The 26,516-nt window shown below is 49.2% G+C and overlaps 9 protein-coding genes; 6 read left to right on the top strand and 3 right to left on the bottom strand.

Moving 5' to 3' along the window:
* Nucleotides 1-1,380: 1,380 nt before the first annotated feature.
* FFUJ_07161 (related to hexamer-binding protein HEXBP) lies at nucleotides 1,381-2,546 on the bottom strand (the record flags this gene model as incomplete). XM_023577382.1 has 8 exons in its annotated part: nucleotides 1,381-1,529; nucleotides 1,582-1,708; nucleotides 1,758-1,879; nucleotides 1,927-1,941; nucleotides 2,004-2,017; nucleotides 2,068-2,102; nucleotides 2,159-2,178; nucleotides 2,492-2,546. 8 exons carry the CDS (start codon nucleotides 2,544-2,546, stop codon nucleotides 1,381-1,383), a joined length of 537 nt encoding a protein of 178 aa, XP_023430462.1.
* A 3,280-nt stretch (nucleotides 2,547-5,826) lies between these two features.
* On the top strand, nucleotides 5,827-7,697 carry FFUJ_07160 (uncharacterized protein; the record flags this gene model as incomplete). XM_023577381.1 has 5 exons in its annotated part: nucleotides 5,827-6,043; nucleotides 6,140-6,581; nucleotides 6,785-7,136; nucleotides 7,257-7,413; nucleotides 7,468-7,697. The coding sequence occupies 5 exons, from the start codon at nucleotides 5,827-5,829 to the stop codon at nucleotides 7,695-7,697; spliced, it is 1,398 nt and encodes a 465-aa protein (XP_023430461.1).
* A 759-nt stretch (nucleotides 7,698-8,456) lies between these two features.
* Nucleotides 8,457-9,589, top strand: FFUJ_07159 (related to C4-dicarboxylate transport protein mae1; the record flags this gene model as incomplete). XM_023577380.1 has 2 exons in its annotated part: nucleotides 8,457-9,505; nucleotides 9,577-9,589. 2 exons carry the CDS (start codon nucleotides 8,457-8,459, stop codon nucleotides 9,587-9,589), a joined length of 1,062 nt encoding a protein of 353 aa, XP_023431423.1.
* Nucleotides 9,590-9,649: 60 nt separating this feature from the next.
* FFUJ_07158 (related to tol protein) lies at nucleotides 9,650-11,939 on the bottom strand (the record flags this gene model as incomplete). XM_023577379.1 has 2 exons in its annotated part: nucleotides 9,650-11,186; nucleotides 11,539-11,939. The coding sequence occupies 2 exons, from the start codon at nucleotides 11,937-11,939 to the stop codon at nucleotides 9,650-9,652; spliced, it is 1,938 nt and encodes a 645-aa protein (XP_023430460.1).
* A 579-nt stretch (nucleotides 11,940-12,518) lies between these two features.
* FFUJ_07157 (related to MYHalpha3 protein (DNA repair enzyme)) lies at nucleotides 12,519-14,387 on the top strand (the record flags this gene model as incomplete). Its single annotated transcript, XM_023577378.1, has 1 exon — nucleotides 12,519-14,387. One exon carries the CDS (start codon nucleotides 12,519-12,521, stop codon nucleotides 14,385-14,387), a length of 1,869 nt encoding a protein of 622 aa, XP_023430459.1.
* A 454-nt stretch (nucleotides 14,388-14,841) lies between these two features.
* Nucleotides 14,842-16,974, top strand: FFUJ_07156 (uncharacterized protein; the record flags this gene model as incomplete). XM_023577377.1 has 2 exons in its annotated part: nucleotides 14,842-14,929; nucleotides 14,984-16,974. The coding sequence occupies 2 exons, from the start codon at nucleotides 14,842-14,844 to the stop codon at nucleotides 16,972-16,974; spliced, it is 2,079 nt and encodes a 692-aa protein (XP_023430458.1).
* A 1,087-nt stretch (nucleotides 16,975-18,061) lies between these two features.
* FFUJ_07155 (related to UBP3-ubiquitin-specific proteinase) lies at nucleotides 18,062-21,048 on the top strand (the record flags this gene model as incomplete). XM_023577376.1 has 5 exons in its annotated part: nucleotides 18,062-18,727; nucleotides 18,776-19,597; nucleotides 19,648-19,754; nucleotides 19,811-19,973; nucleotides 20,029-21,048. 5 exons carry the CDS (start codon nucleotides 18,062-18,064, stop codon nucleotides 21,046-21,048), a joined length of 2,778 nt encoding a protein of 925 aa, XP_023430457.1.
* Nucleotides 21,049-21,746: 698 nt separating this feature from the next.
* FFUJ_07154 (probable ubiquinol--cytochrome-c reductase) lies at nucleotides 21,747-22,351 on the bottom strand (the record flags this gene model as incomplete). XM_023577375.1 has 3 exons in its annotated part: nucleotides 21,747-21,842; nucleotides 21,967-22,129; nucleotides 22,239-22,351. The coding sequence occupies 3 exons, from the start codon at nucleotides 22,349-22,351 to the stop codon at nucleotides 21,747-21,749; spliced, it is 372 nt and encodes a 123-aa protein (XP_023430456.1).
* Nucleotides 22,352-24,089: 1,738 nt separating this feature from the next.
* Nucleotides 24,090-25,388, top strand: FFUJ_07153 (related to folate transporter/carrier (mitochondrial); the record flags this gene model as incomplete). XM_023577374.1 has 2 exons in its annotated part: nucleotides 24,090-24,546; nucleotides 24,607-25,388. 2 exons carry the CDS (start codon nucleotides 24,090-24,092, stop codon nucleotides 25,386-25,388), a joined length of 1,239 nt encoding a protein of 412 aa, XP_023430455.1.
* Nucleotides 25,389-26,516: the final 1,128 nt, after the last annotated feature.

The raw sequence follows: 26,516 nt of genomic DNA, 5'->3' as shown, positions 1-26,516 counted from the left end.
TAAATGTCAAGGAGACAACTCGGCTCAACCAACTCAACAAAGATTGATGGAGAAGTCTACATAACGATTTCCTTGTGTTGCCAACTCAAAAAATGATTGCAATGGCGGCGCAATTGAGCGGCTTCGCCTGGAAATGAACAGCCTTTGCAGAGGCTGTATAGATAGTGTCCATCTTCTAGATAATAGATTTGGGTATAGCAGGCAGCAAAGTCTGAGTAATGTCCTTGCTATCGTGGTGCTATCCATATAAGCAACCTGGTATAGAATCCAGAGTCAGGCTGGTAGCACTTCTGACCCTTTGGCTTTCATTTCAACAGCATGGCAGTCAGCTTGATTCTATTTATTCTCCCTGTCTGCAGTCGACCTAAATTGTCAGACCCCCAGAGTTTGAAATTACTGGGCCAAGCCAACAGCCTAGTTCGTTGAATATATATGATTAGGCCGCTAAAGTGCTTGCTGAGTTTCACCTGTATCGACTCGTTATCCAAAAACTCAGCCGAGATTGTTGTAAAAGGTCTTTCATGCCGGATCCGTATCTTGGCCCGTGGGCGTAATATGAGCCGCAACGGGCCACGCCAAGGACCCTTGTGCACTCCGCGTCGGGAACCATTCTAGGTCTGAACCTTCGTCACACAGCTACCCCTGAAGGGTTCCTGTCTGCGTGACCAGCAACACGCTTGCCATTTCGTCACACCAAGCTGAGTGAACACGCTATTGTCCGAATAGCATGCTACTAATCGGAGACTATCTTAATAGCAACAGGCCGATTGTGCTGGTGCGTCCAAGAGGAACGACCACCCTTTCAGCCTTGTTCATCTTCATTCTACACACCCGCTTCTGCTAGTAACGCAAAGCATAGGTCGACAATATCGAAACACACAGTCACACCAGGTTAGAGTTTCCACAACGTCGGGATCAACGCATTTCATCTCGACTTGACTACCAAAGGAGCACACCCAGCTCTCCTCAGCTTGGGTTCTCCACTTGCAGCGAGTAAGCAGAGCACCAGAGGTGTTGTAAAATATTGCATGCAAGACACCAGATATTTTCAGTTTGATCTCGTCACCCCCACCCGTCACCATCCGTCTGTCTCAAAGTCGAGTCGATTTCATGGTCGTAGTCGTTCGTTCGTTGTGTGACGAAATCCAATGCCGACATGTTCCAATCAAAGCTGGTCGCCGCCAGCCACTCGTCGAGAATCGCGCACGGTCTGTTTTGTGAGTCTCCATTCTGCCGTGATGATCATAAGAAGTCGTGCGAAGAAGTTGAACTTTTGTCGAAATGCCGTAAAAAGAACTAGGAAATAAATCGTCCGTGGGTATCAACGAGTCTCCACGTCCACCTCGCCTCAGTCACGATGCTGAGTCACGAGCCACCAGTTTAGTTGCTGGGGCACTGAGACTGGACGTGTCCAGGCTGCTGGCACTTGTAGCAGATCTTCTCACCACCAGCGGACTCCTTGGGGCAGTCGCGGGAGTAGTGGCCAGACTCGCCACAGTTGTAGCACTTCATGCCGTTGACACACTCGCCTGTGGTTTGGTTAGCCAAGATCAGATGCTCCCGGGTAAAAGTGCAACTCACGAGACATATGGCCGTAGCCACCGCAAGAGTAGCAGGTCTTGCCAGCGCCACCACCGAAGCCACCACCATAGTTGTTACCGTAGGAGGACTTGGAGCAGTTGCGGGCAATGTGGCCAATCTCACCACACTGAAACGTTGTTAGCCGCAGCCGTAGCCTGAAGGACAAATAAACTCACCTTGTAGCACTCGGTAGCCTGGCCGCTGCCGCCGCTCATGGGGCAGTCACGGGAGATGTGGCCGGGCTGGCCGCACTTGTAGCAGGACTTGTTATCCTTCATGGGCTCGGTGCAGTCACGGCCTGTGATGGATTAGCAATGGTCAAACAAGAGAGCTGAGATGACATACTCATGTGGCCCTCGCCTGATAGCAAAAAAGGTTAGTCGACAAAATTACAGCATTTAAAAAGAGTCAGTAGGTCTTACCACCACAGTTGTAGCTAGATATCAATTAGCAAAGAAATACTCTAAACTCGAAGACAATACTCACCACTTAGCAGGACCCTTGGTAGGGCAGTCACGGGCCTAGAGTGGACAGTGAGTAGGCTGACAGAACGAAGATGTCGAAATGCGTATCATACCTGGTGGCCAGTAGAACCGCCTAGATATCATGTCAGTTTTTGTTCAAGTGTACAAGTCAACGTATGCGGAGACGAGAAGCCGCAACCGAGGCTCAACGGGATTCAGAAGCCACTGCCAAGCCAGGTCTGCGGTGGCCATATGGCACGCGACCAGCCGTGCATAAACACGACAAAGGCAAGCCACCGTATCAAGCCTAGAGCCTAAAGAAGCAGCGCACTATTTTGGGTCGCCTTTGGAGCCAAAGCAAGCGCAGAAGCTTGCATTGGTCTGAAAACAGGTCTTATTGTGGAACATGTTGAGGAAGGAGTCTGAATGAGATAGATCAGACTTACAAGAGTAGCAAGCGCCACGGGGCTGCTGCTGTTGTTGCTGCTGAAAAGAATCCATTTTGAGAAATTGAGTGGTTGTGTGAAAAGGTTTCTGAATTCTCACAGTCAGTCTAGGAAGTGAGGCACAGATATGAAAACATGAAAGTGTGTTAAGGTAAAAGCTAGAGTGGTCACCCGCCTCCGAGATCCGATAGAGGCAAGAGATTGGCGAGGGACTGATGTGTAGTGACGGAGTTGCAGGAAGTAAGAAGAGGGGCAACTGGAGGAAATTGAAAAGGTTTTCTTTGCGGATGAGAAAACACAGACTCTTTGAACCAAAATGGCCGAGAGGCGTGAGAAAGTCATGAGGGCGGTTCAGAGACTCTTGAGCTAGGCAATTGGAGCTGTGATCGCATTAAAACAGTGATTGACTGCCGACAATGGTAGGAATTCAACGGCTCGTCCCAGCCTGTGGCTTGTCATGAGAGTGGACAGTGAGTTTTAAGCCCACTGACAACGTTCTCATAGCTGAAAGTGGTAGGCGGGGGCGGGGTGCAGAGATTTCCCAGGTAATTTTGCTCCAGGATTTTTTTTTCCAGGCGAGCGCTGAGAGATGATGATGACGATGCGAAAGAACGGCAGTGAAGTGGGAGTTGCTGGTAAAGAGGCTGCGCGTTGAATTCTGATAATGTGAAGCCATCAACTTACCGAGAGGTTTGATTTGCTTATGTTCGCAAGAGGAGAGGATCAAACGAGAATTTGAGGAAAGTTTGTGGTGATGTGTGAAAGAGAGAACCAAGGCCGAGTTCCAGAGTTTGAGGGGAGTTTTCACGCGCTTTGACGGGTTGAGTAAGTGCGGGTCGAATCTGCATGCCTTACTGCCCGCCTTCCTAGTCTAAAGTCCCTGGCCCAGTGCGTTTCTTAATCCACAGTGGAGGCCTGGCTCTCGCTTCAGGGCTCAAATCGTTGGCCCTTCCGCTGCAAGGGACGACTTGCAGCGAGCACATCCACTGGGCTAGCATCGTGGATTTGGATCTAGCCGGGGCACTGTGCAATCACCCGATCACATTTTACTGCAGATATTCGTATTCTCACTCCCATTCACCTGTAACTACCCGAGAAATTGATTTAGATAAATTGGTCCTGTTATTGTGTTCAACAAGCATTGGCTCGCTTGTCGTTGTTCTCGAAAACCTCGAGTCAAATGAGGATGTACAATGTCAGTCTGACAAGGCCTAGCTTTATCATGGATGGGTCGTGATCGTCTGAGTTGGCTGTTGCACAACATTTAGAGCTGCTCTATTGGTACCCAAGCCTTGCATGGCGACGTTGTACAGAGATGATGCAAGATACCAAAGCCGGTCAAGATGCGACATTGTGGCTATCATCACTTTGTATCACTCGACTTGTGCTTGTGAGGCTGAGTGTGATAGGTCATAATCATCTACCAGAGCCGAGCCAAGCAGATAGGCACAGCAGTTGTGATCTTTTGAGGCACCAAGATATGTCAGATGAGGTACTCTGAAACCTCTTGATCGCAAATCTTCCCAGAAATTGCTCTCAACACACTTACCAACGTCGTCAAATGACCTTGCATCAGACGCTGTAACGTGATAAAATGCAGTTGCCCTAGTTAACCATGCACAATCAGGCGAGATCGCCAAAGGCGCGGCGCGACCGCACAGATGGGGCAAGGTGGATGTTCTAGCTGTTTCAGGTATAGTCTGTGAAGCTATAATTTGAGATCAGATCGACGCAACATAACCAAACATCAGCCAACATCGTGAGACGACTTATCAACGGAGGCCTGATCAATGCCCTCAGCCGGGGCAAATATACGAGAGACAATACCTCTCCAGGAAACCGAAAACAGGGGCCTTTGTTCCAATAAATTCATCCCTCGATAGTCTTCGGCCCTCTGTTGGCTAAGAGCTCACTAGACGCAAACAATCAAGGCCAAAGGATGTTATCTCCCTCGACGAGACAACTCGGTTGTCTGACGTTCTCCGATGGGAACTTGTGTTCAGTCTCAACATGGACGTTGTGCGCCCTTTAGTCGGAGAATTGTACGTACTTGGTAGTTGAGTGTCATACAAAGCTACTGTGCACCCTCGAAAAGCCTCCTCGACAATGACGAAATTCGATCGGTCTGAAGCACCGACTTGTCTTCTATGCTGAGATTTCTCTTTCTTTCTCTGTATCAAACACGGTTGTTCTAATTTTTTATGAAAGGTTGGCCATCGGGATCGCTAGTAGCGAGAAGAAATCAAACGATGTTGTAGCGTGGACGTTGACGTTAAGAATATCGCCCAAGGTCCCGGAACTGTTTTTAAGCATCATAACGCCCATTTACTAACTTGGTTGAATTATAGGATACCTATTAGTTCCTGCGTCGGTCCACTTATAAACCTGACAATGAGAGGATGTCGGCTTCGCTGTCAGCATCAGCCTTCTAGGAAATTTTCGTGCTAGAAGACATGGATGCTGGTTTCCTGAAAATAGCTAAACGGAAATTTAGTAGGCCCTTGCTGTATTATATTTGCTGAATGCTCAGTTTGCCGAGCACCTGTTGACTGGACTTGAGAGACATAGGTATTACCGAATTTCAAGCCATCAATAATCTTGATGGGAATATACATCATTCTGTTGAGATCCAATCACGCTGGAGTAACCCATGAAATTTTGATAATTCAGTAAACTATTGTCGTGTTTCAGGCCAGTCATCTTCTTGAACCCACCACTATAAATGCTTATCGTCAAACCCAAAATGTGAAGCACGGCAGGTATAAATGGAATCCTCTTTCGTTTTAGACCATTCGCCACAATGAAAGCCTTTTGAAACCTTGTAGATTTGCAACACGCCAATAGGCCGCGAGAACTACATCTCAGGACGGCCGAATATGAGATATAAGGATGATAAGAGTTGGCGGCTGACACCAGAAACCTTCCCTCCATGTCTACATCTACAGAACGATATGAGATACTGCGAGACGTGCCAAGCTTATGTAGAACTGACTTTAGCAAGCTCTCACTGGAAAATAATGAGAATGTATCTTGTCCTGTTCGCTCTTCTTTCCCTTGTTACCTACTACTTCAATTCACACACTTTTATTCCTAGAAAGATTTCTAACAATCGTCAGTCCGATAGCATCATAGCAGTACTAAGTCCTCAGTACTGTCCTCTAATGCATTCACGATTGATAGGGTGCCTCTTGGTAACCCTCCTGTCATTGCACGGATCAGTGACAGCTAGCGAGCATCTCAACACGCCCCCCTTTCGACAGTCCCCTCCGCAGGTTGAATACTACCATGGTTTCCCCGGTCGTAAGCACTCTGAAAGACTCCACCACCTTTTGAAAATGGGCTACCGACCAACTTCGCTGAGTTCTTATGGGCCTCCTCATGACGCCCGTTACTCTGCAATTTGGGTTCATGAGCCACTTGGCCCAGATTTGCAGATGATCCACGATGTAACCAAGCCAGTCTTCGATTCTTGGGTCGAAAAGCTACGAAAGAGAAACTATGTTCTCACCCATGTTACGGCCACTGGTGCTGAAGAGGAAGCTATCTTTGCTGGTGTCATGGAAGAAGACAGAAAGCCAAACAAGACCGTCTGAAAACTTGACTGTGGTATCAAGAACTGGAAACCGTTTACTGAAAGAACCGAATTAGGGTTAAAAATGAAAACACAAGGCTTCAGTTCGTACGGCACGCCTGACAACCGGAAGTATTGTATTCTGCGTCACGAGAATCGTGGAAATGAGAATGTCGCTCTGTACGCCGACTCAAAAGAGGAGGACTTCCAACGGATCTTCAGAGGGGAGATTTCGAAGCCTTTCTGGCGTCCCAAGAAGCTCTTTATGTCTAACGATCTCAAGATCGCTGGACTCTTCACCGACACGAGTGTTGGGGATTGGTACAGCGACACACATTTGAATGAAACAGCCCTCGAGGCGACTATCAAGGAACAGACATCAAAGGGACTGATCCTGACGGATATACAAGGCGGCGTACACGAGGGCGAGGAGTTTTACAACGTCATCTTTCAAGAAATTCTAGAACCAAAGACTCGCCACTGGCACGTCACAGGGAGGAAACCAAAGTATCGTCACTGGTACGCCACATGGAAAGGAATTATTGAGTCCCCAAGGCCAAATCACTGGACTCGATCATGGAGAAGTTCATGAAGACAAATGGTGTCAGACAAGCACAAGTGGCCATAGCATCAAGGGGTGTAATCAAGGCCGAGAGGGCCTATACTTAGGCCGAAGACGACCGTGAGACTGTTGCAACTAACGATACCTTTCTTCTTGCCAGCGTGAGTAAGATGTTCACTGCTGCTGCTGTTGACCACCTCATAAACAGCGGCAAACTCTCCCCTGCGACAAAGGTTTATAAGCGACTGGGTTACTTCGACGCAAAGGACGAGCGGGCCAATGATATCACTGTCAAACAGCTTCTTGAACATAAGGGAGGATATGATCGACGTGAAGCCGGCGAGGATATCTCACTAGGCTTCAACAAGGTTACCATGTCCCTCCCCACAAAGGGAAACAGAACAGCCACTACCCGCGATGTCATTGAGTATATGCTCGCTCAGCCTCTACAATTTACCCCAGGCGAAAAGAAAGCATATTCAAACTATGGATTTATGCTCCTTGGGTATCTGGTGAGCAACGTCACGGGAATACCATACATGGATTTCTTGGAAAAGAACATCTTTCGAGGCTTGGATGTAGAGCTGTACAAGACCTCTCCATACGAACACTGACATGATCGCATTATCCAGGAAAGCAGTCTGACTGGATTGGATACGCTGCGCCCGATGTCAAATAGGTCAGTTGCAGCAGTCTACGGGGGATACGGTGCTATAATGGAAGAGTGCACCGCTGCATTTTCTCTCAAAGCAAGTGCCAGCACCATTGCCAAGTTTGCTGGGTCCCATGGTAAGTAGCACGCTTGTGCCTTATAACTGTCTCTATGAACTAACACTGGCATAGCTGTGAGCGGAACTGGGCGTCGAAAGAATGGTTATCGTCGAGGTAACTTCGAAGGTGCCCGCACCCATGTCGAGAGCAATGGGGATTTTGACTTTGCTGTGGTACTCAACACCAGAGACTTTGCTTTCGACCAGGAATTCGAGGACCTTACAGAGAATCAAATCCGTCCGCTCTTAGATGACATGGTGCCCCAATATCCTGGCACGAAGAATAAGAAATGGGAGTATTGACGGGGGTGTGGTTGACAGAATGGGTGGAATTTATACGAGGCCTGCATTTGTGTTAAGCCCATTTGGAGCGTTGCGAAACAGATCACTTGCTGGATCCCGTTATCAGTATCAAATTATTTAGCAAGCTTGAGATAATTGCAGGCTCAATAGCTGGGTATTCAGATTTTTACGGTGTAGGTTCAATCAATGAGTAAAGTATGCAGGATATCTAGGGACAATGTCCAACATCATGTCTTGCAAAAGGCAGATGTACTCAGCGGCTCCTTACTTACAAATGGGCAAATCGAAACTAACCGTCTTCAATTATTTGTACATGGAGCGTTATCTCGGTAGCTAATGGATGTCTGCTCCTTATGAGCTGACATCATCCCATTCGCTCGTTGAAGCGGGAGATGTCTCACGCTATTTCAATCAACCTCAAATAACTTTTAGTACAACGCCATTAAATAACCTTTGATCAACGCTCGACACCTTTAAAATCTCACTGGACGCGTTTTAATGATTGGCTTATCAAGAACCTCGCATCTCGGTCTCCCTGGCCTAATCATGACTAACGATGACCCATCACCAAGTTAGACTTTCGTCACGACCTTGATCAACAAACAAACAGTGGACCTTTTCCAACTACGAGCTCAACCTTTGTCAACTGAACCCTCCACCAAGCTTCATCTTTCATGGTTTCACACTCTGTTTCGGCCTCATAATGCTTTTTCTGCAGACGGCGATGGCCGTCTCAACCTCAAACGCCGCGTCCAAGACATGGACAATGATAACTGGAAAGAAGGCCATACACGAGTGGCAGGGCAAAAACGCTTCAAGTCCACAGCCAACGTTCGAATCGTGGAACGTCTCAAGCACATAACATGGGCATGGTTCACATTTGTCATGAGCACAGGCGGTATTGCGCTACTGCTACACTCAACGCCACATCAGTTTCGAGGTCTGCAGGTTATCGGCAAGATCTACTTTATCCTTACGTTGGTCCTTTTTGTTGCCATCGTATCTGGTCTTGTTTTTCGCTTCATGAAGACGCCGTATGCGCTGAGGAGTAGCTTAATGCATCCCACTGAGAGTCTTTTCTTCCCGTGCTCTCTACTCAGCGTCGCTACTATCATTGCGAATGCAACTGTATATGGTGTTCCCGCTACTGGGCCGTGGCTAGCTACTGCATTGCGAGTGTGTTTCTGGTTGTATGCTGGGCTTTCGATCTTATCCGCCATAGTCCAGTTCTATGTCCTTTTCACCGGGGCTCATTTGCCTATTCATTCCATGACACCAGCATGGATTCTACCAGTATTTCCAGCAATGCTCACTGGGACCCTCGCTTCTGCCCTCATGTCCTCTCAGAGCCCGGAACATCGGATGTCAATGATAGTAGCTGGCCTGACTTTCCAGGGTCTTGGGTGGACAGTATCTCTGTTCATGTATCCGTTGTACTTGGGCAGGTTGATGCAGGATGGTCTTCCAGCACCAGCAATGCGACCTGGCATGTTCATCGCTGTAGGCCCAGCAGGATACACAGCGGTGGCCATCATCGGTATGTCGAGATCGCTTCCAGAAGGCTATGGCTACTTTGCAACATACCCAATGGCGAACGAAATCCTTCGAGTGTTGGCACTCTGGACTGGCGTATGGATCTGGTGTGTTGGCTTCTGGTTCCTTGGATTCAGCCTCTTCGCCGTTCTCGCCTCTGCATTGAGATGGAAATTAAAGTTCAGCATGAGTTGGTGGGCTTTTGTCTTCCCGAATATTGGCTTCACCCTAGCCACAGCGTACATTGGTGAGGAATTGCAGAGTGAAGGGATTAAGTGGGTGTCAAGTGTAATGACAATATTGCTCGTGATCATGTGGTTCGTTGTTTTATATGGAATGATCTCAGCGGTGATCCGTAGGAAACTTCTATGGCCTGGACGGGACGGCGATGAATCCTGATGAGACTGCTCAATGATAGACTAGACAATTCGATAGTTGTAGATTCCAGGTCGATTCCCCATACTGAGAAATTCTTCCTCGTCTGTAAGAGGCGCAAACTTGCTAAAATCCCTATTCTCAGCCCAGGGCTCTATGGCCTCTCCAGTCATGCCAACTTGGCCAATTCGACGGAACTCTCCTTTCTCGATGCCTCTAACAAGAACCAATGCTTGGCCAATAGGACTTCCATCGCGATTGAAGCGGCAGTAGAGGACTGAAAGATAAATATCGGCAACCTCTTCAGCCAGCACAGTTGGGATAACATCATCGAGTAGAGCCCTGGTCGCCGACATATGTGTATATGCCCCCATGGTTGCCACAGTTGGACCTCCTGGTACTGTAACACGATTTTGGACAAATCGCAACTTCCCGCCTGGTACGAACTCCAAAGCCTGTTCTTCCGTGAGACGATTCGATAGGTCGATCATGTTCATAGAAAGCCGAGCCTTGATTAATGGCCCCTGGAGGACAATGTACCCTCCAGAAACAGACCCAAATTCCGACCCCGTTATCGCAACAGATGCCTCAATGGCAGTGGCTGTACAGACCCAAGGCTGTTCCGTCTCTGACAATTTTATGTTTATCTCCTGGCTCCCTATCAGGAACTTCTTTTTCGTATCCGGTGCTGGCTCAACTGAGGCCCAGGACCACGATGGGGCGCGGTAATTCTGTGGCGGCGAGACTTTTCTACCCTCACTTATAGTCCATAATAGATCTTGAAGGAGAACATGGCGCCATATTCCCGCCAAATAAGAGTTCGCTTTAATCTTCGCATGACTCTGATAAAAGCTAGCAATACCGGCGAATGCTACTAAGCGATCGGACTCAAATGTGAGCGAGCGTGACATGTATTCTTGCAGTAAAGTATGCCACACGAGCTGTAGACTCTCTTCACTTTGGCTTTCCATTGAATATAGGGTCCCAGGGGCCATTGTATGGATGTATTCTCGATGAACATCAAAGTCAAAGCCTTCACATGTCTCGTTTGCAGCAAAACCTTCAGAGGTCATATCTGAGGCTGAGGTCCACCAGAGCTGGTCTCGAGCAACGTGTATGGTCCTTGGCGATAGAATCCATTCTTGGAAGACCCATCCCCTACGGAACAGGGGCTGGGCAAGGACTGCGTCGCAGAAAGCAGATCTGTTCACGATCCTGACAGGCACAGGTGGAATCTGATTCCCAAACCCTGTCCAGGATGGAATGACCTCACAAGGATGTTTCAGCATCGGATGTTGTTCTCTGAGGCCAGCTGCAGAATCTTGGGCAGCAGTAGCGGAGATTGTGACATAGGACAGGGAGTAAATAGAAGCCATCTGTGCAGCTTCGGTCTGCCAATCATCCTTGGAATCTTGAATGATACAGAGCGAGTCAATCCAAATGTACTCAACGTCCAGCGCGTTGGCCAATCTGATGGCGTCTTGAAATGTTGGGGGGATCGTATCGAAGGGGATGTTCTTAGAGAATGTATCTCTCAGAGACTCCAACAACATGAGCGGTTGTACTGCACCCCAGCGGTGGCTGAGGGCGATGTAACGAGTAGACACGTCAAAACCAACCGTATTGACTAATTTAACTCAAGGATCTCGTCCTGGATTAGCTGACGGCCGGCAGTGAAGCAGCCTTGTTGGCAGCCGAGGAGTCAATCTGGATATCGTTGACGATGAACTAAGCCAATTTTTTATTCGTAGCAACGATTCTTGTCGATCGTACTTGGGTTTCCATATAAATCGGTTATCTGCTTTTGAAGTGTCTGGTCGCATTAGAATAGTTTGTGTCAAAAGGACGAACCTGGTACTGACCGACTGTTAAAAAATCTTGGTATATCTGAAAAGTATGGCCCTGCCACTTCTGTCCACTCCAAGTGACATACAGAAATCCAAGAGTGAACATGCCACAAAATGTCCCCGGCTTTGGCTTGATGATGGGGATTCCAATGATATTCTTCCCCATTTCCTTCATCTCTTTCAGTCTCTGAGGAATGGCCGCTGGCTGTTTATCCGACTGTATCCTCTCCGACATGACAGCACATAGACTACACTTGTCCGCATTTTTAGCCAGGTCATGGAGGCTGTGATGGAAATATGGTGTTGGTTTGTCTTGCCCTGTTGCGTATTCCAGTCTGACTTTCCATTCAGTTACGTCTTTCGTGAAGCCAGGAATTCCAAAATCAGTGTCTTGAACATCAACCATGTCTTTCTCGGACAGGACATTCGATGGGACGTAATGCCCCTGAAAGATACCGGAACATGCTTTGCAAAAGGTCGTGGACATGGCCGTTGAGGATATGCTGCGGTGTACAATTTAGTGCCAGATATGATAAGCTGTTAATTCAGCTCAGGCCGAGATGAGGTGAGATAACAGAGGGAATGTCAACTTGAGCGCTTATAGGGGCCATGAGGCCTGCCGGGCGGCTGCAGGCTGCAGGTTGTTGGCCTGGGCCTAGACAAGGGTCACCATCCAGCATCTCTGAGCAGTCCATGTTCAATACTCGCGAAGGAAGCGGATTTACAAGAGGTAATGAATTGCCGAGGAAACTCAACTTTGCGTATTAGGTTCTGTTAACGTCGCCAATACTGAAGAATTCTAGGTGGGAAATATGGATGTCTCGGTCGGTCATGGGCAGCTAATTTGTTAGCCGCTAAGTTTAATTAACCCACCCACGAAATCTCGACGGTGAATACTACAACACCACGATTATTGACGTCTTTTTCTTTAACAGTTTTTCTATCAATACTTTTGTTTTTCCTCGATCCAATCATGTATCACCAATAAGAAAGGCTTTCTTGTTACGTTCTTTCTCTAAAAGCGCATACACTTTCACTCGAGGGACTGTTAAGGAGACACGGCATCATGGACAAATTCCTTCAGAAAACACAAGCGCGAGCAACGCGTTCAAGCGCAATCAATGCATCGCAAAAATTCTTATCACAGTTGGAGCCTGAAGATGATAAGAATTCCTTAACTAAGAATCGCGCGGCTAAGCGCCCCTCACCTTCTCAAGACGAAGACTTTGACGCGTCTGAGAGAGACGCGACGCCAGAAAACGATATCAAGCTGCCTGTAGCAAAGCGACGGAAAACGCAGCCCGCAAGAGGCAAAAATGCAAACTCCAAGATTCATGAGGCTCTGTTCTCAAATGAAGGGGAGACATGCCAGAACCCATGCACCCCTCCGTCAAGGCATCATCCTCTCTCGTATCACCGACCCCTATTACTGAAAGAGTCTTCTTCTCGCCAGGCACTTCTCAGCTGGTTTGACGGCGTGAGTACCAAGCGTTCGATGCCATGGCGCAAGTCCTGGATAAATCCAAAGGATCATGGTCAAACAGAGCTTCGCAACCTCCTGGAACGACGAGCTTATGAGGTCTGGATCAGTGAGATCATGCTGCAGCAGACGCGAGTTGCTGTGGTCATAGACTACTGGAACAGATGGATGGAAAAGTGGCCCACGATCCACGATCTCGCTGCTGCAAGTGCCGATGATGTTCTCAGTGCCTGGCGCGGCTTGGGATACTACAGCAGAGCAACAAGAATTCACGAGGCGGCAAAACTTGTGGTGAACGATTCTACTATGGAAGGACTTTTGCCTTCCTGCACACAAGATCTCGAGGCAAAGGTTCCTGGTGTTGGGCGATACACTGCCGGTGCCATTTCAGCCATTGTCTTTGGGCGAGCTGCGCCGATGGTTGATGGAAACGTTCTACGCGTGTTGAGCCGACAACTTGGGCTATTCGGCAACGTGAAAACCAACAAAGTCGTGATCGATACACTATGGGCTGCTGCCGATGCTTTGGTCAAAGCTATTGCGCGAGATGGGACTGATGCTCAAAGCGACGAAGAAGTCGAAACAAGCGATCGCCCTGGACGTTGGGGACAAGCACTCATGGAATTGGGAAGCACAATCTGCATACCCAAGCCAAACTGCTCCGAGTGCCCCATTGCTTCGACCTGCCGTGCCTACGCTGAAGGACAAACGTTAATCCCAAGGAAAGGCCGTGATACAAAGATTGGGGACATCGAAGATTTGTGCGACCTCTGCGAGCCCTTTGAAGAATCAACGGCTTTAGACGAGCCAGAGGTCAAGGTGGAAGCCAAGGCTTCCAAAAAGGCCAAGACGAATGGAGGACAAGGCAAGCAGATGACCTTGGCCGCATTTGCCTTCAAGGGACCATCTGGAGATAAGAAGGCTTCCACGAAAGTGGAAACGGGCCCAGGTCCTCGGGATATGGAGGTTATTGTCGATCATGCACGCAAATTCCCGCTCAAAGTCATCAAAAAGGCAGTCAGAGAAGAAGAGACATTAGTCTGCGTGATTCGTCGGGGTGACGGGCAATATCTGGTTCAGAAACGTCCAGAGAAGGGACTTCTCGCTGGTCTGTGGGAATTCCCCAGCTATATTATGGAAGACCCTAAGGAGGGTAACACGCCGGCAAAGCGAAGATCGAAGGCATTGTCATACGTGTCCAAGCTGGCAGGTGAGCACGGAGGTAAAGCAGTGAGACCTAAACATATGGAAGAGCTTGGCAGTGTACCGTGGCTTTTTTCTCATTTGAAGCTTACGATGCATGTCCACTTGTTCAGCCTGGAAGATGGCGACTTGAATGACACGAAGTCGCTTGCTTCAAGTCGACTGAGATGGGCGACTCCTGAAGCTGTTGATGAAGAGTCTATGGGTACAGGGATGCGCAAGTGCTGGACACTTGCTAAGGATCAAGACTAATGAACAATATCAGTTGTATAATTATAGCGAGTGTATTTTCAGATGCACGTCACAAGCAGAGCGCACATATAGGTGTTGGAACAGAACAAGCTTGGAGCTTTAGGTACCTAGTAGTTTTCAGAATACCATTAGTACCACAATTGGACTTCTCCATCTTTCACATCGCTAAACTGCTAATGAGCTTGCTATCAATAGGAGATTCTCCAAGCTCCTCAGATCCCCTTTCATCTCATGATTCAAATTCTTGATATCTCATCATGAGTCTTCCGAGGATGGTCACGTGTGTCCACCGACAGCGGGCGTCCCTTAAGTGGAAATCGCCGCGTCGGTAAACTGTGGAGACGCGTCGAGGTTGCATCAGCCCAGCCTGCCCAGGTACATCACTACTTCAACGTTATACACATTCTCGGAAGGACGAGCCAACAGAAATGTCATTTTGTTTGTATATAAAACGATGACGAGTTGGCTTGCTTTTGGTCGTCCGGCTCTTTTTGACGCCATAAATAATGCGTGTGATTTAATTGACCAGCAGATCGCATCAGGTACGTCATTTACCTAAGAACATGAGCGTGAATGAGATGTCTAACACGTTTTAGATCTTAAAAGTGCCCAGAAGGAGCTTCATGAAGCTCTTCAGCAGCGAGATGATTACGCATCTAGAGCGTCTGAGTTGACGGATGAAAATGCAAGATTAAAGCAACAGCTCCAGCAAACAACAACCAAGACGGCAGAGAACCCACAGGCATCAGCCCGGCGAGAATCCCCAGAGGGCAAAACACCAGAAAACGAGCCAGACTGGAAGCTTGAATGTGCTAAAGTTAGCCACAAGTTTAAGGCACTTTCGGTAAACTTCAAACAGGCAAAGGATGCCTTGAGGAAAAGAAAAGAGGAGCGCGATCGATGGATTAATCATGCGACGATGCTGGAAAAAAGGATCAAGGCAGCTGAGGACGAGCATCGAATCAGCATCACGGATCGTCAGAACAGAGGCTCTCGGGCAACCACGCTCTCTGCGGCAAGGACAGAAGATGCTGCTCCCAGCCCCAGCACCAGTTTCGCTTCGGAAGCTGGCCTAGAGCAAGCGGATCTGGAACTTCCACCTCTAGCCGCGGCGTCTCTCCATGCTGACAACAATCAGCCTGTTCCCGACACAAAAGCCGCCAACCCTAGCTCGGATTCTACACAAAGCGAGGGGGAATCGAGGCCCCACGAGGAGGATCTACTGGACCTACCAGAGCTACCACTTCAGGGCTATGTCAGCGAAGTGAAGATTAAGCAAGAACCGACATCCGACACACCAGTTGTTGTGTCAGAAAGAGAGGTTCGCAAGAGGAAACGCAACGATGCAGATCCCAATGACTCGCCATTACAAAAAGTGAAAGTTGAGCCCAATGAGCGATCCTCGAGCCCCATACAACCGTTGGGGCCGGCTACTCTCCTCGCACAAGAAAGTATAGACTTAGGAGACGTTGCACAAAGATTGTTGACGCCCAGGAAACGGCGTGAGCTAGAAGAGTCACAAAAGTTGGAACAAATGCATAGGGTAGCATTTGATACAGCCACGACCCCCAAACCTCTCTTCGTTCGTCCTGACCATGTATCTCAGACGGCTCGGCCAATCGAGAGAACCTCAGCACTCACGCCATTGAGCGTAAATCGAAGGGTGGTGCAGTCAACTCGAGAAAAACCAGACACTCCCCTCAGAAAGGGGTTGGGACGTGGTATCTCGACTCTGGCTGAAGATGGCGAGGCCTACAGAAAGGACAAGGATGCAAACACAACTCCTAGGGGGAGACTTGATACACTTTTGAACAGTCCTGCCGCCCAGAATTCACCTACTGGTCGACTTACCCCCAGAACGGCAACAAGACCAAGCACAACCGTGGAAGACCTTGCAATTCCAGGACGGCGAGTATTACCTTTCGAACAAGGGAGTCGAGCTAGAGACAGAACTCCCGCTCAACAGCTTGATACTCCGAGTCGAATTACAGATCTAGGCGCTACCTCCAAGCTTACACCCCAGAATACGCGGTCTCCTTTGGGCTCCAAGGAAGGGACTCTGCGACGCAAACCGATATCGGAACTACGCTCTGACGACTTCAAAATCAATCCCCAAGCCAACGAGGGTCACGATTTTGCTTTTTCTGATGTGGTACGTGACAGAAACGAGAGGTCTCGCATGCAAGGCTGTACCGATCTGCATTGTTGCGGCAAGGATTGGCGGGCCCTCGCTCTATCTGAACGTCCAAATTCTCCTTTAACAGCTGCCCAGCGACAAGAGGAGCAGAAGTTGCTGGAGGAGTATCTGGGTGATTTTGCATACCGCCTGGGAACCATGGACAAAAAGGAGAGAGAAGAGTTATGGGTTGAAGCCAAGACACAGGAGCTTGCCAATAAGTATGGGACGCACCGATTCCACTACTCAAGAATGCGAAGTCCTCCAGGCTTTTGGAACGCCGACTTTCCTAACACGCAGGAGTTGGAGCAAGAGAGATCAGAGGCTGCTCAGCGAGAAAAGCAGACGGTCCGGGACAGACACCGGGAAGCTATGCGCCCCGGTGGTAGATGGCTGTTCCGGGATGAGTAGAATTGGAAGAATGGGAATGATTGTATTGTAAGGATATTGAGCGTATGTCTTTTGTCTTTTGTGGGAGTTCAGGTATCAAGGTTACAGGGTGGGATATGAAGCATTGTGTACAGGTACATGGAGTAAACTGTATCATAATTGAATATCTATAGCTTAGCCGTTATCATCATGGCTTGGTTATGTTGTATTTTCTGTGATAAGGTTGAGAGTTCAAAAGAGGCTTCAACCCCAACGGACAAAGGTAAAGAACACTGATAGCAACAGAGGGAATCACACTCACTCATTGCTCTCTGTTGCCTGATAGTTGTAGTTTCAATCCAGTGATCTTAGCCAGGATATTGATATTGGAGAGCGATGCCGGGGGCTTGGCCTATGAGTGGATCCGAGTCCCCTCGTTTGGAGTCGACTTTCTGCCTCAGACAGCAACATTTGCCCCCAATTAATGAACCTTGTGCTTTTAGTTTGTACCGGCTCGTGCAGTGTGTGCTGCTGGCGTGCATGCCCTGCGTTGCAGCTTGAGATTGTCAGTGCTCATAGGTCATAGCCATAGAAGCCCGCGCCTTGAGGTGGATAATTTTATTCTACACTGGACGGACTGACATCCGTTTTACGCTACCACCTCACCTACCATCGCAACGCAACGTCCAGCGTCCCCCGTTTTGCCTGACGCAACTCGGCAAATCCTCTCCCTCTCCCTCATCCTCTCTCTCAGTGCGTCTACTCTTCGGCTTCGACTGCGCTCATTGAACCAAGTCATTCAATTTTTATTTCGGAATTCTTTGTTGCGCTTCGTTTTCCATCCTTTGTTTGTGCGGCTTTATTGGCTTGAGTCTGCCGCCTTTTGTTCACCCGTGCCGACTTGACAAATCCACCCATCAACTTACTTTTTCCCGGTCAACGTTAGGCCGCCCACAGCTCGTGTCGCGTCGCAAACGCCCTCGCCGTATCGACCCGAGAAACTTCGTCAAACTGAAGCCTGCCGCATACGAATCCTGCACCGTCCGCGAGAGGAGGCTCACACGCTGTTCACACGGGTGTCGCATCAACTGGGCGACTCCCGTCCTCACTCAATCCCCAAGCCGGCACGATGAGTAACCGCCATCTGCCGGCTGGGCAGAATATACAGGGAGGAGCTCACGGCGCCGATATGGTCGGCGGTCCTGGAGCGCCTCGTAGGAGGCAGCCTCCTCCCTATGTTCCGTACCAGCAACATCACCAGCACATGAATGCTATGTATCCTAACTACATGCCCTACAACCAGCCGTACTACGGTTATCAGCCACACTACCAGGGTCAACACTACCAGAACGCACAGTATCCGAACGCGCAGTATCAAGGCGGACAGTATCAGGCTGGACAGTATCAGAATGGTCAATACCCAACTGCACAGTATCAAAATGCTGGAATGCATTCTCCTGGATATGTGCCTTACCAGAACTTCGCACGATCACCACCTGCCATGCCTCAGTACATCCCCATGTCTGGCGTGAGCGTTCCTCCGAGCTATACTCCTCGACCAGCTCAGCAACAGTCACCTGCTTTGTCGAATCCCTACCAACCTCCGGCTGCGGCTCCAATCCCGCCCCAAACCCCGACCTCCACCCACTCGTCACAGATGATTCCTCCCCCAACTCCCCCGGTCCCCCAGGAGACTGAGCCAGTTCCTCCCGCTCCTGCTGCGCCTGTCGAGCCTGTTGAGCCGACCAGGGTGCCTTCGCCACCTCCCGCTCCCAAGGAACCTTTCCGTGCACCTGTAAGTTTTTCGACTGATATCAAATCTTACTCAAACTGACCCTATCAGCTACCGTGGTCATCTCACCCCGATTTCAAGTTCCCTGCTAGGGCCGCAAAGTCGAGAAGACGGAGGAGGCAACTCAATGCTGACAGTGAAGCTTTATCTTTACCAGTTGAACAGCAACAAGCGGCCACAGAGCATGCCAATGCACCTGAAGCTAATGCCACTCAGCATTCGGACGCGGTTCTCACCCCCGCTTCCTCAGCTGCTCCCTCTGAGACAGCTGAAGTAAAGGCTGCCGATTCTCCCGTCTCTCCCGTCCAGCAACGATCTCGCACCAACACTGCCACCAGCGCTACCTCGACTGCGACGAACCGCCCTGCCGCTCGTTCCTCCACCGTCCCTGCCCCAGCTATTCCTTCTCTCCCCAAGGCGAGTCCCAAAGAGGCCAAGCCAGTGCGTGCTGAAAAGCCGGCAAACGGCGATGTAGCCCCTGAGACTGCTCATGAGACGCCAACGAAAGCTGAAGCCCTCGAGAACGGAGCCCCTGAGAAGCCTGCTGAACCCGAGCCCGCCGCCGAACCTGCCCCTGCAGTTAAAGTTGCCCCAGCAAACTGGGCCGACCTTTTGAGGAAGCCTGCTGCTGCTACTGCTTCTGGAAGATCGAACGCGGTTAATGGTACTGCCTCTCCTAGTACTCCGGTCAACGGCCATAGTACTGATGGTGCTGTTGGAGCCACCAATGGCTCTGCCTCCAGCTTTTCTAAAGCCAACGCAAGCTCTGTTGCGGAGGCTATTCACTCGTTCCAAGTTGGTCTCGCCGACCAAGTTTCTTTTCTCGAGCCTCGCGGCCTGATCAACACTGGGAACATGTGTTATATGAACTCTGTAGGTCTCGATACCTTCTTTGGTCGCACTGTTAAGCTAACCAATGCTAGGTATTGCAAGTTTTGATGTTTTGTCTTCCCTTCTATGATTTCCTCAGCCAGATCAGCAAGCGTGCTGTTCACAGCTTCAAGAGCGATACTCCTCTTATCGATGCCATGTAAGTTGTGCATCCATGCTAAGTTCTTTGACTCAAAAACTGACTGACTTTTCAAGGATTATGTTTATGCATGAATTCAAGACCATCAAGTCTGCTGCTGGCATTGAATCTTTGCGAACTTCTCTCAAGAATGAGGAATTGGAGCGCTATGGTGATCCTTTCACCCCTGAATTCGTTTACGAAGCTATCAGACAGCTTCCAAGATTCGCCAGTATGAGGGTATGTTGTTCTTGACCGCTTACAATATTGACGAGTTTTTGCTGACTGGTTATAGCGAGGCCATCAGCAAGATGCTGAGGAATTCCTCGGCTTCCTGTTGCAGTCTCTTGATGACGAGTGTACTTCAGTCCTCAAGAACTCCGCATTATCTGATCAAGAACGCAGGGCCAGTTCTAGTTCAGGTGCTGGTGGTGAAGATTGGCTTGAAGTTGGCAGAAAGCAAAAGGCCGCCGTTTCTCGATCCTCAGGACCTAGCTCTTTCAGCCCCATCTCGAGAATTTTTGGTGGTTCATTAAGGTCAGAGTTCCGTGTACCAGGCTTGAAAGACTCTATCACCACTGAGCCTTATCAGCCCCTTCAGCTGGATATTGGATCTCCTGACGTGCGCAATGTTGTAGACGCTCTGCGGGGTCTTACTCGTCCGGAGCGTCTTCAGGGAGACTTCAACTCACCACGTGGCAAGGATGTCACGGCCACTAAGCAAGTTTTCATTGACACACTACCTCCCGTCCTCATACTGCATCTCAAGCGCTTCCAGTTTGATGCAGAAGGTAATGGGACCGTCAAAATTTGGAAGAAGATCGGTTACCCCTTGGAGCTTGAGATTCCTCGTGAAGCCTTGTCGCGGCAGAAACGCCAGACGTACGGTGACGACGGTATGCCCAAGTACAGGTTGATCAGCGTTGTATACCACCATGGAAAGAACGCCAGTGGTGGACATTATACTGTTGATGTTCGGCGTCAAGAAGGACGTGAGTGGATTCGCATCGACGACACCGTCATTCGCAGGGTCCGAAGTGAAGATGTTGCCGAGGGCGGCGAGGAGGAAGAGATCAAAGACAACCGCAAGGATGGTCAATCATCTGGTTCTGCTGGAAACCGATTCGGAGCGGTTCTCGACGAGGATGCCGGAGATGATGACGGCTGGAGCAAGGTCACAAGCCCTGCCGGAGGAGCGAAGAAATGGAGCAGTGTTGCCAACGGTACTAGTAACGGCAGTACCAAGGCTAAGCAGGTCAAGGACAACATCAAGGACAACAAGGTTGCCTACCTGCTCTTCTATCAGCGAGTGTAAGGATTTAATCACCTTAACCTATTCACTATCTATCACACTCACTATGCCGCCATGTTGAGCATTGATCATGGAGGGCGTTATGTTACGACTTAACACGAGCTTAACGGCCATATTTGGATGGGAAAAGCAGCATTTTCAGACGGAGTCGCATGTTGGGAGGTGAAAAACTAGGGAAAAGCTGCATGTCGGAGATATTCAGTATCCAGCTTAATGCTCGGCGTATGGCGTCGAGGAAGGGATACCTATGGATTGGACTGGGAAAGAAGAGGCGCTGGCGAGATGATGCCTGTGAAACGCTGATCATCCAGCGTACATGGGATCCGTGTAAGAAGCTTGGGACCTCTGGATGAAGCGGTATATCACATCTTCTGTTAGAGTTCCTTGGACACCGACACAAGAGGTGCCTGGAGATGAACTTTTCGCGAGGTCATTCTCGGCGGGTACATTGTAAATTACAAAATTGTGCATGAGACAGTTTTATGAAATATTCACATGCGTACAATTATTTTGGGGGTCATGAAGACATGTGCAAAATGAGTTAAGTTAGACGGCGTCTATACATAGGATACACGGGAACTGTCTAGTCCGTTGAGGTGTGGCCACCATTCTTCTAAGAGGCGCCAATTCCCTCTCAACCACCGTCCTGCTACTATTCAACCCCCCCCTTCTGATCTCTCAACCCGAGACCCAATAATGATTTAGTGCTTTCGGACGACGGCGATGGAGTCGAGCTCGTTCTTCTCGGCCTTCTCAGAGGCGACCTCCTCCATCAGGGGCTGGAGGTAAGGCTTGTCCTATAGAGCGTGCTGAGTTAGTCGATGACGTTCCATCAATTCGTGATATCTCGGGATCGTCAACTCTTGTTTGCCGAGGAGGTACCGGCAGAGAGATTCGATCGCAGGGTTTCGTCATTCATACCGTAGCGGTGGTGATCCACTGATCCTTGGGGAGGAGCTTGTGCTGGTAACTGCACTGAACAGCACGTCGGATGCGGTAGATGCGCTCGTAAGACTCCACGTTGGAGAGACGCTTGAGGGCCTTCTGGGCAACTTCGTTCTCCTCCTCGAGGAGATCATCATATCTATATTAACCAATTGAAGACTCTGGTCAGCCAAAGATTTCCGCAAGTATAGCCGATTCCAACATTTCGAGGTCCAATTGGCGTTCGCAGGGGGAGGGAGATCGCATACTTGAGGCCCAGCTGGCGGTAGCCGGCGGCGTTGACGTACCAGGTAGCGGCGGGCTTGAAGAGGCGGGCGAGCCACGGCCTGCGGAGGATGAAGGGGGCGAGCGAGTACTTCATTTTGGAGGAGGATCGATTGACACGTTCCGAGGCTGGGGGTTGGAATTCGTCGTCGTCGTTTCGTCGGAAATGGCGCGAATTGGGGATGGGCTGAGCGAGCAATTGCAAAACTTCCTGGGAGAGCTCGGGACGTCACGTGGTCTTGATGACCATTCCTTTGTCGTTCTCTGGCTGGCCTACCAGGTTCCGATCGGGCAGACGGACCCCAAAAAATCGATGACTAAGATTGTGTGTGGCGTTTGGCATCAGATTGTGATGTGGCACAATTTGTGGCGGGTGATGCACATGGCATTGAGAATGACGATGTGGGGGTCCCTTGAAACGACCCTGTCCCGTGGGAAACCGGTTCGGGATGAAACGGTCAATTTGAATGAACATGTGTAAATGAAGCATGAGTTTGTGACTGTCAATATCTTTCATGTTAGATAAACACCTGATACCACGTATGAAATATGTAATCACACTCATCTCATGCCTCGGATAATATCACCCTGCACCTCAAGCCTCGGAATACAACCGCCCAACGTCGTCATCCCACGTCGAGCAAGGGTTCAAGATCGGTATCGGAGCTTGTCCTCGAGAGATACCAGGCCTTGCATGCAACTTGCAGCTGCCAATGCTCGTGCTCTCATGCCATATGCAATCACATTGCCCTTCCCATTTGTGTATCTCTCTCTTGCACATAAAACTATCTATTTTTCTCTAGTGTCTGTTAGTTCACACTGCGTCATTTTCATTTCGACTGTAAAGCTCTCTATTGTCTCCGCTAATACCGGCTTGCAGCGGTGCAAAAAAAAAAGATGACAAGTCCGGATTAGAAGAGAAATTCAGCCAGATAACCAATATGATAGCGTTTTGTGCCCTGGATTATAGTTCGGTATTTTGTTGAACAAGCATTCAGCGGACTCCATATCAGCAAAATAACACAGAAACAAACCCTGCAGGTGCTGTTGTAGTTCATTTATAGTGGGTTGTAGTGCATCTAGGGCGTCCTCCAGTTGATCAACCGCCCGCCCCGTTCAGTGCAGGGCCTGTCGTTCCCTCCGCCGTTGCCCGCGCTGCTTTCTCCATCCGCTCCGTTTCGCCATCGGGGAAACTTGATTCTTCTTTCCCTCTACTTCCTCTCACTTATTCTAACTTCATACAACTCTTTTCTCTCTATCATCCCAACCTCTTTTTTCGTCCTTTTTCTGCCTTCACTCTCAAAGTCAGCCTCCAACTACCATCGGTTTCTTTGGTCCCCAGGCTATCGCTTTTTTCGAGTTTATAAGTCAATGGCCGGCGCCATTCGCTGAGCGGGAAGCGGTCGGTCACGGCGCGTGGGAGCGTTCCCCCGCAGTACCTTGGTACCGGCTGCGAGATTCCAACAGCAGCAGACGTCAGTTCCTCTCAACAGGCGGAACTTTTTGATTTTTTGGGGGCGGAATCGGCTTGGGACATTGTGGGATCACTGTGATAGCGGATTACTAGGTTGCGAACAATCTACGACCCGTAGGACTTGTCGTAGGATTGATCCCGGCTCCCGAAATACATCAACTTTGACGTCCGCGCCGGACCGGGAGACAAAAGATATATCGAATCGAGATATCTGAGGACGAGCACCCCGGGATAGTCTACACGATTGAGCGATAACGGCAGATAATAATTCGGTCACATTTCATCCTCGAGTCCATATCGCACGCATCGAGTTATCAAAACCTACGACTAGTGACAAAATCTTTGACAAAGGACGACTGGGATGTCGTCAACTGATCAGGTCCCTCCCGAAGCTGCCCAGTCGCCGTCTTCAGACTATGCTGCATCATCTTACGGTTACGCATCCTCCAACGCTCCAATGCACTCCACGACAGTCACCCCCTTACACCGATGGGCACTCAACGCCTCAGATACCCAGTTCAACGCTGTCGCCGGCGCAGTGGGCGGTTTCACATCAGGTGTTGTGACATGTCCTCTCGACGTCATCAAGACCAAACTCCAGGCACAGGGCGGCTACGCCGCCTTGAATAAGGGACGACATGTCGGCCACCCAAAGTTGTATAACGGTCTCGTTGGTTCAGCCAAGGTCATATGGAGAGAGGAAGGGATCAGAGGCCTCTACCGCGGTCTGGGACCTATTGTAATGGGTTATTTACCAACATGGGCTGTGTGGTTTACTGTTTATAACAAGAGTAAGGGGTATATATCACAACACTCTGGTAAGTGCACTTGGTCCAACGGTTGAGGGGCGGTATATTGACCTTGTTTTTACCAAACAGACAACAGTCACATAGTCAACTTTTGGTCGTCTATCGTAGCAGGTGCCAGCAGTACAATCGTCACCAACCCAATATGGGTCATCAAAACTCGGCTCATGTCACAGAGCAATATCCGCCACAACACACAAGACCACCACTCTACATACTACCCGAAAGCTGTGGGCACACCAACTGCCCGACCAACACTGCACGACTGGCATTACCGATCAACGCTAGATGCAGCTCGCAAGATGTACACTTCGGAAGGCCTCATTTCATTTTATTCAGGCTTAACACCAGCTCTCCTTGGCTTGACACATGTTGCTGTGCAGTTCCCGACCTACGAGTACTTGAAGACCAAGTTTACCGGCCAGGGAATGGGTGAATCGAATGAGGGGGATGATAAAACACATGTCATTGGAATATTGGGGGCCTCTATTCTATCCAAGATTCTCGCCAGTACTGCCACATACCCTCACGAAGTCATCCGAACCCGTCTTCAAACCCAACGGCGCCCACTTGCCGGCGAAGAGTTTGTTCAAGGGATGGGGGTGACAAGTTCAGGCCCCAGGAATAGGACTCCTGTGGAGAAGCCCAAGTATCAGGGCGTCGTCCACACCTTTCGAACCATTCTAGCTGAGGAAGGTTGGCGAGCGTTCTATGCTGGTCTTGGTACTAATATGATGCGAGCTGTTCCAGCAGCAACAGTCACGATGCTGACTTACGAATATGTCATGAGGCAATTATACCATGCCAGGGCTGAGGCACGCCATTTATTGCTCGACCCTACGGCGGAGTCATAAATTCTTCACAGCCCTCAGCTTCAGCAAACGTCAGAATCACAGGAGTTGAACGATCATGTTGAAGGAATGTACACATGAATTCACGGAAGGTATAAGATTAGGAGATGGGGCAAGGCTGAGATACCCTTAGTCGGCTGAAGGCTTAGACAATTTTCTGGTTCACAATGGGACATACGTGGCGAACGTTACGGCGACTTGGTTCCTATCATTTCCATTTTTCATATACACAGAGGAATGTATACAGCAGGCGCATATGGCTGCACAACCCCTTTCTTCTCTTATTTGAAGGGCAGAGAAAGCTTGACTTTCTGAGTCGCAGTAAGGGGCTGATGAGTCGAGGCATGGCGAATCGGAGCAGTACAGGCATTCAAATGGAGTTTGTTTCATGATGTATCTCCGAGAAACTAGAAAACGAATCATAAAAAATACTATACATTCAAATTCATATGCTTTGCAGAATGATTGACACTCAGGTCTAGTGGCAGGGGACAATCCATTTCCTTCCTATACGCCGATGCATGCTACAAGTTACTCTGCTCCAGTGGACTCTCATGACGAACCACGTCTTGGTGCATGTTCTCCATTCCCTGGTAGTTTTGACGATTTCTGTCAAAGGGTTCTGTTAGTTGACATTGATGAAGCTAAGTGGAGGGACGTACTGCTTGGCCTCGAGCAGAGTGAATTGATGAGCGGGTGTATCTACGAATTGTCAGATTACTGAGACCATCAAGAGTCTTTTGGATCTATTTCTATAGAAAAAATACGTGATATCTTCACTTCTGAAGAACACGCCACTTTCTTTACTCACACGAGCAGAACGCATGCCATAGTGAAGGCAGCCCCTGGGGCCATAAAATTCTGTAAATATTGAGTTAGCACACAAAGCTTCTTCAATTTGCATAAAAAACACCTACTCGGGGATTCATATCATAAGTCTTGGCATTGCAGTTTAAAGTTAAAGGTAAATGGTGAACATCTCATCTCATCTCATCTTATTGGAAGTAAACGGATGATTTCGGCATGTATTCTATTGGTGCGCAGTAAAAGCATAACTTCAATTGATGCATCTCTTCAACCGTTACGGAGGTCCCTGCCAAAAGTTTGGTCTCGACCCCCTGCTCATAAAAT

This window comes from Fusarium fujikuroi, chromosome FFUJ_chr05 (genome assembly GCF_900079805.1).
Source record: "Fusarium fujikuroi IMI 58289 draft genome, chromosome FFUJ_chr05".
NCBI lineage: Eukaryota > Fungi > Ascomycota > Sordariomycetes > Hypocreales > Nectriaceae > Fusarium > Fusarium fujikuroi.
The sequence above is the reverse complement of the archived record's forward strand: the minus strand, read 5'-3'. Positions and strand labels throughout refer to the sequence as shown.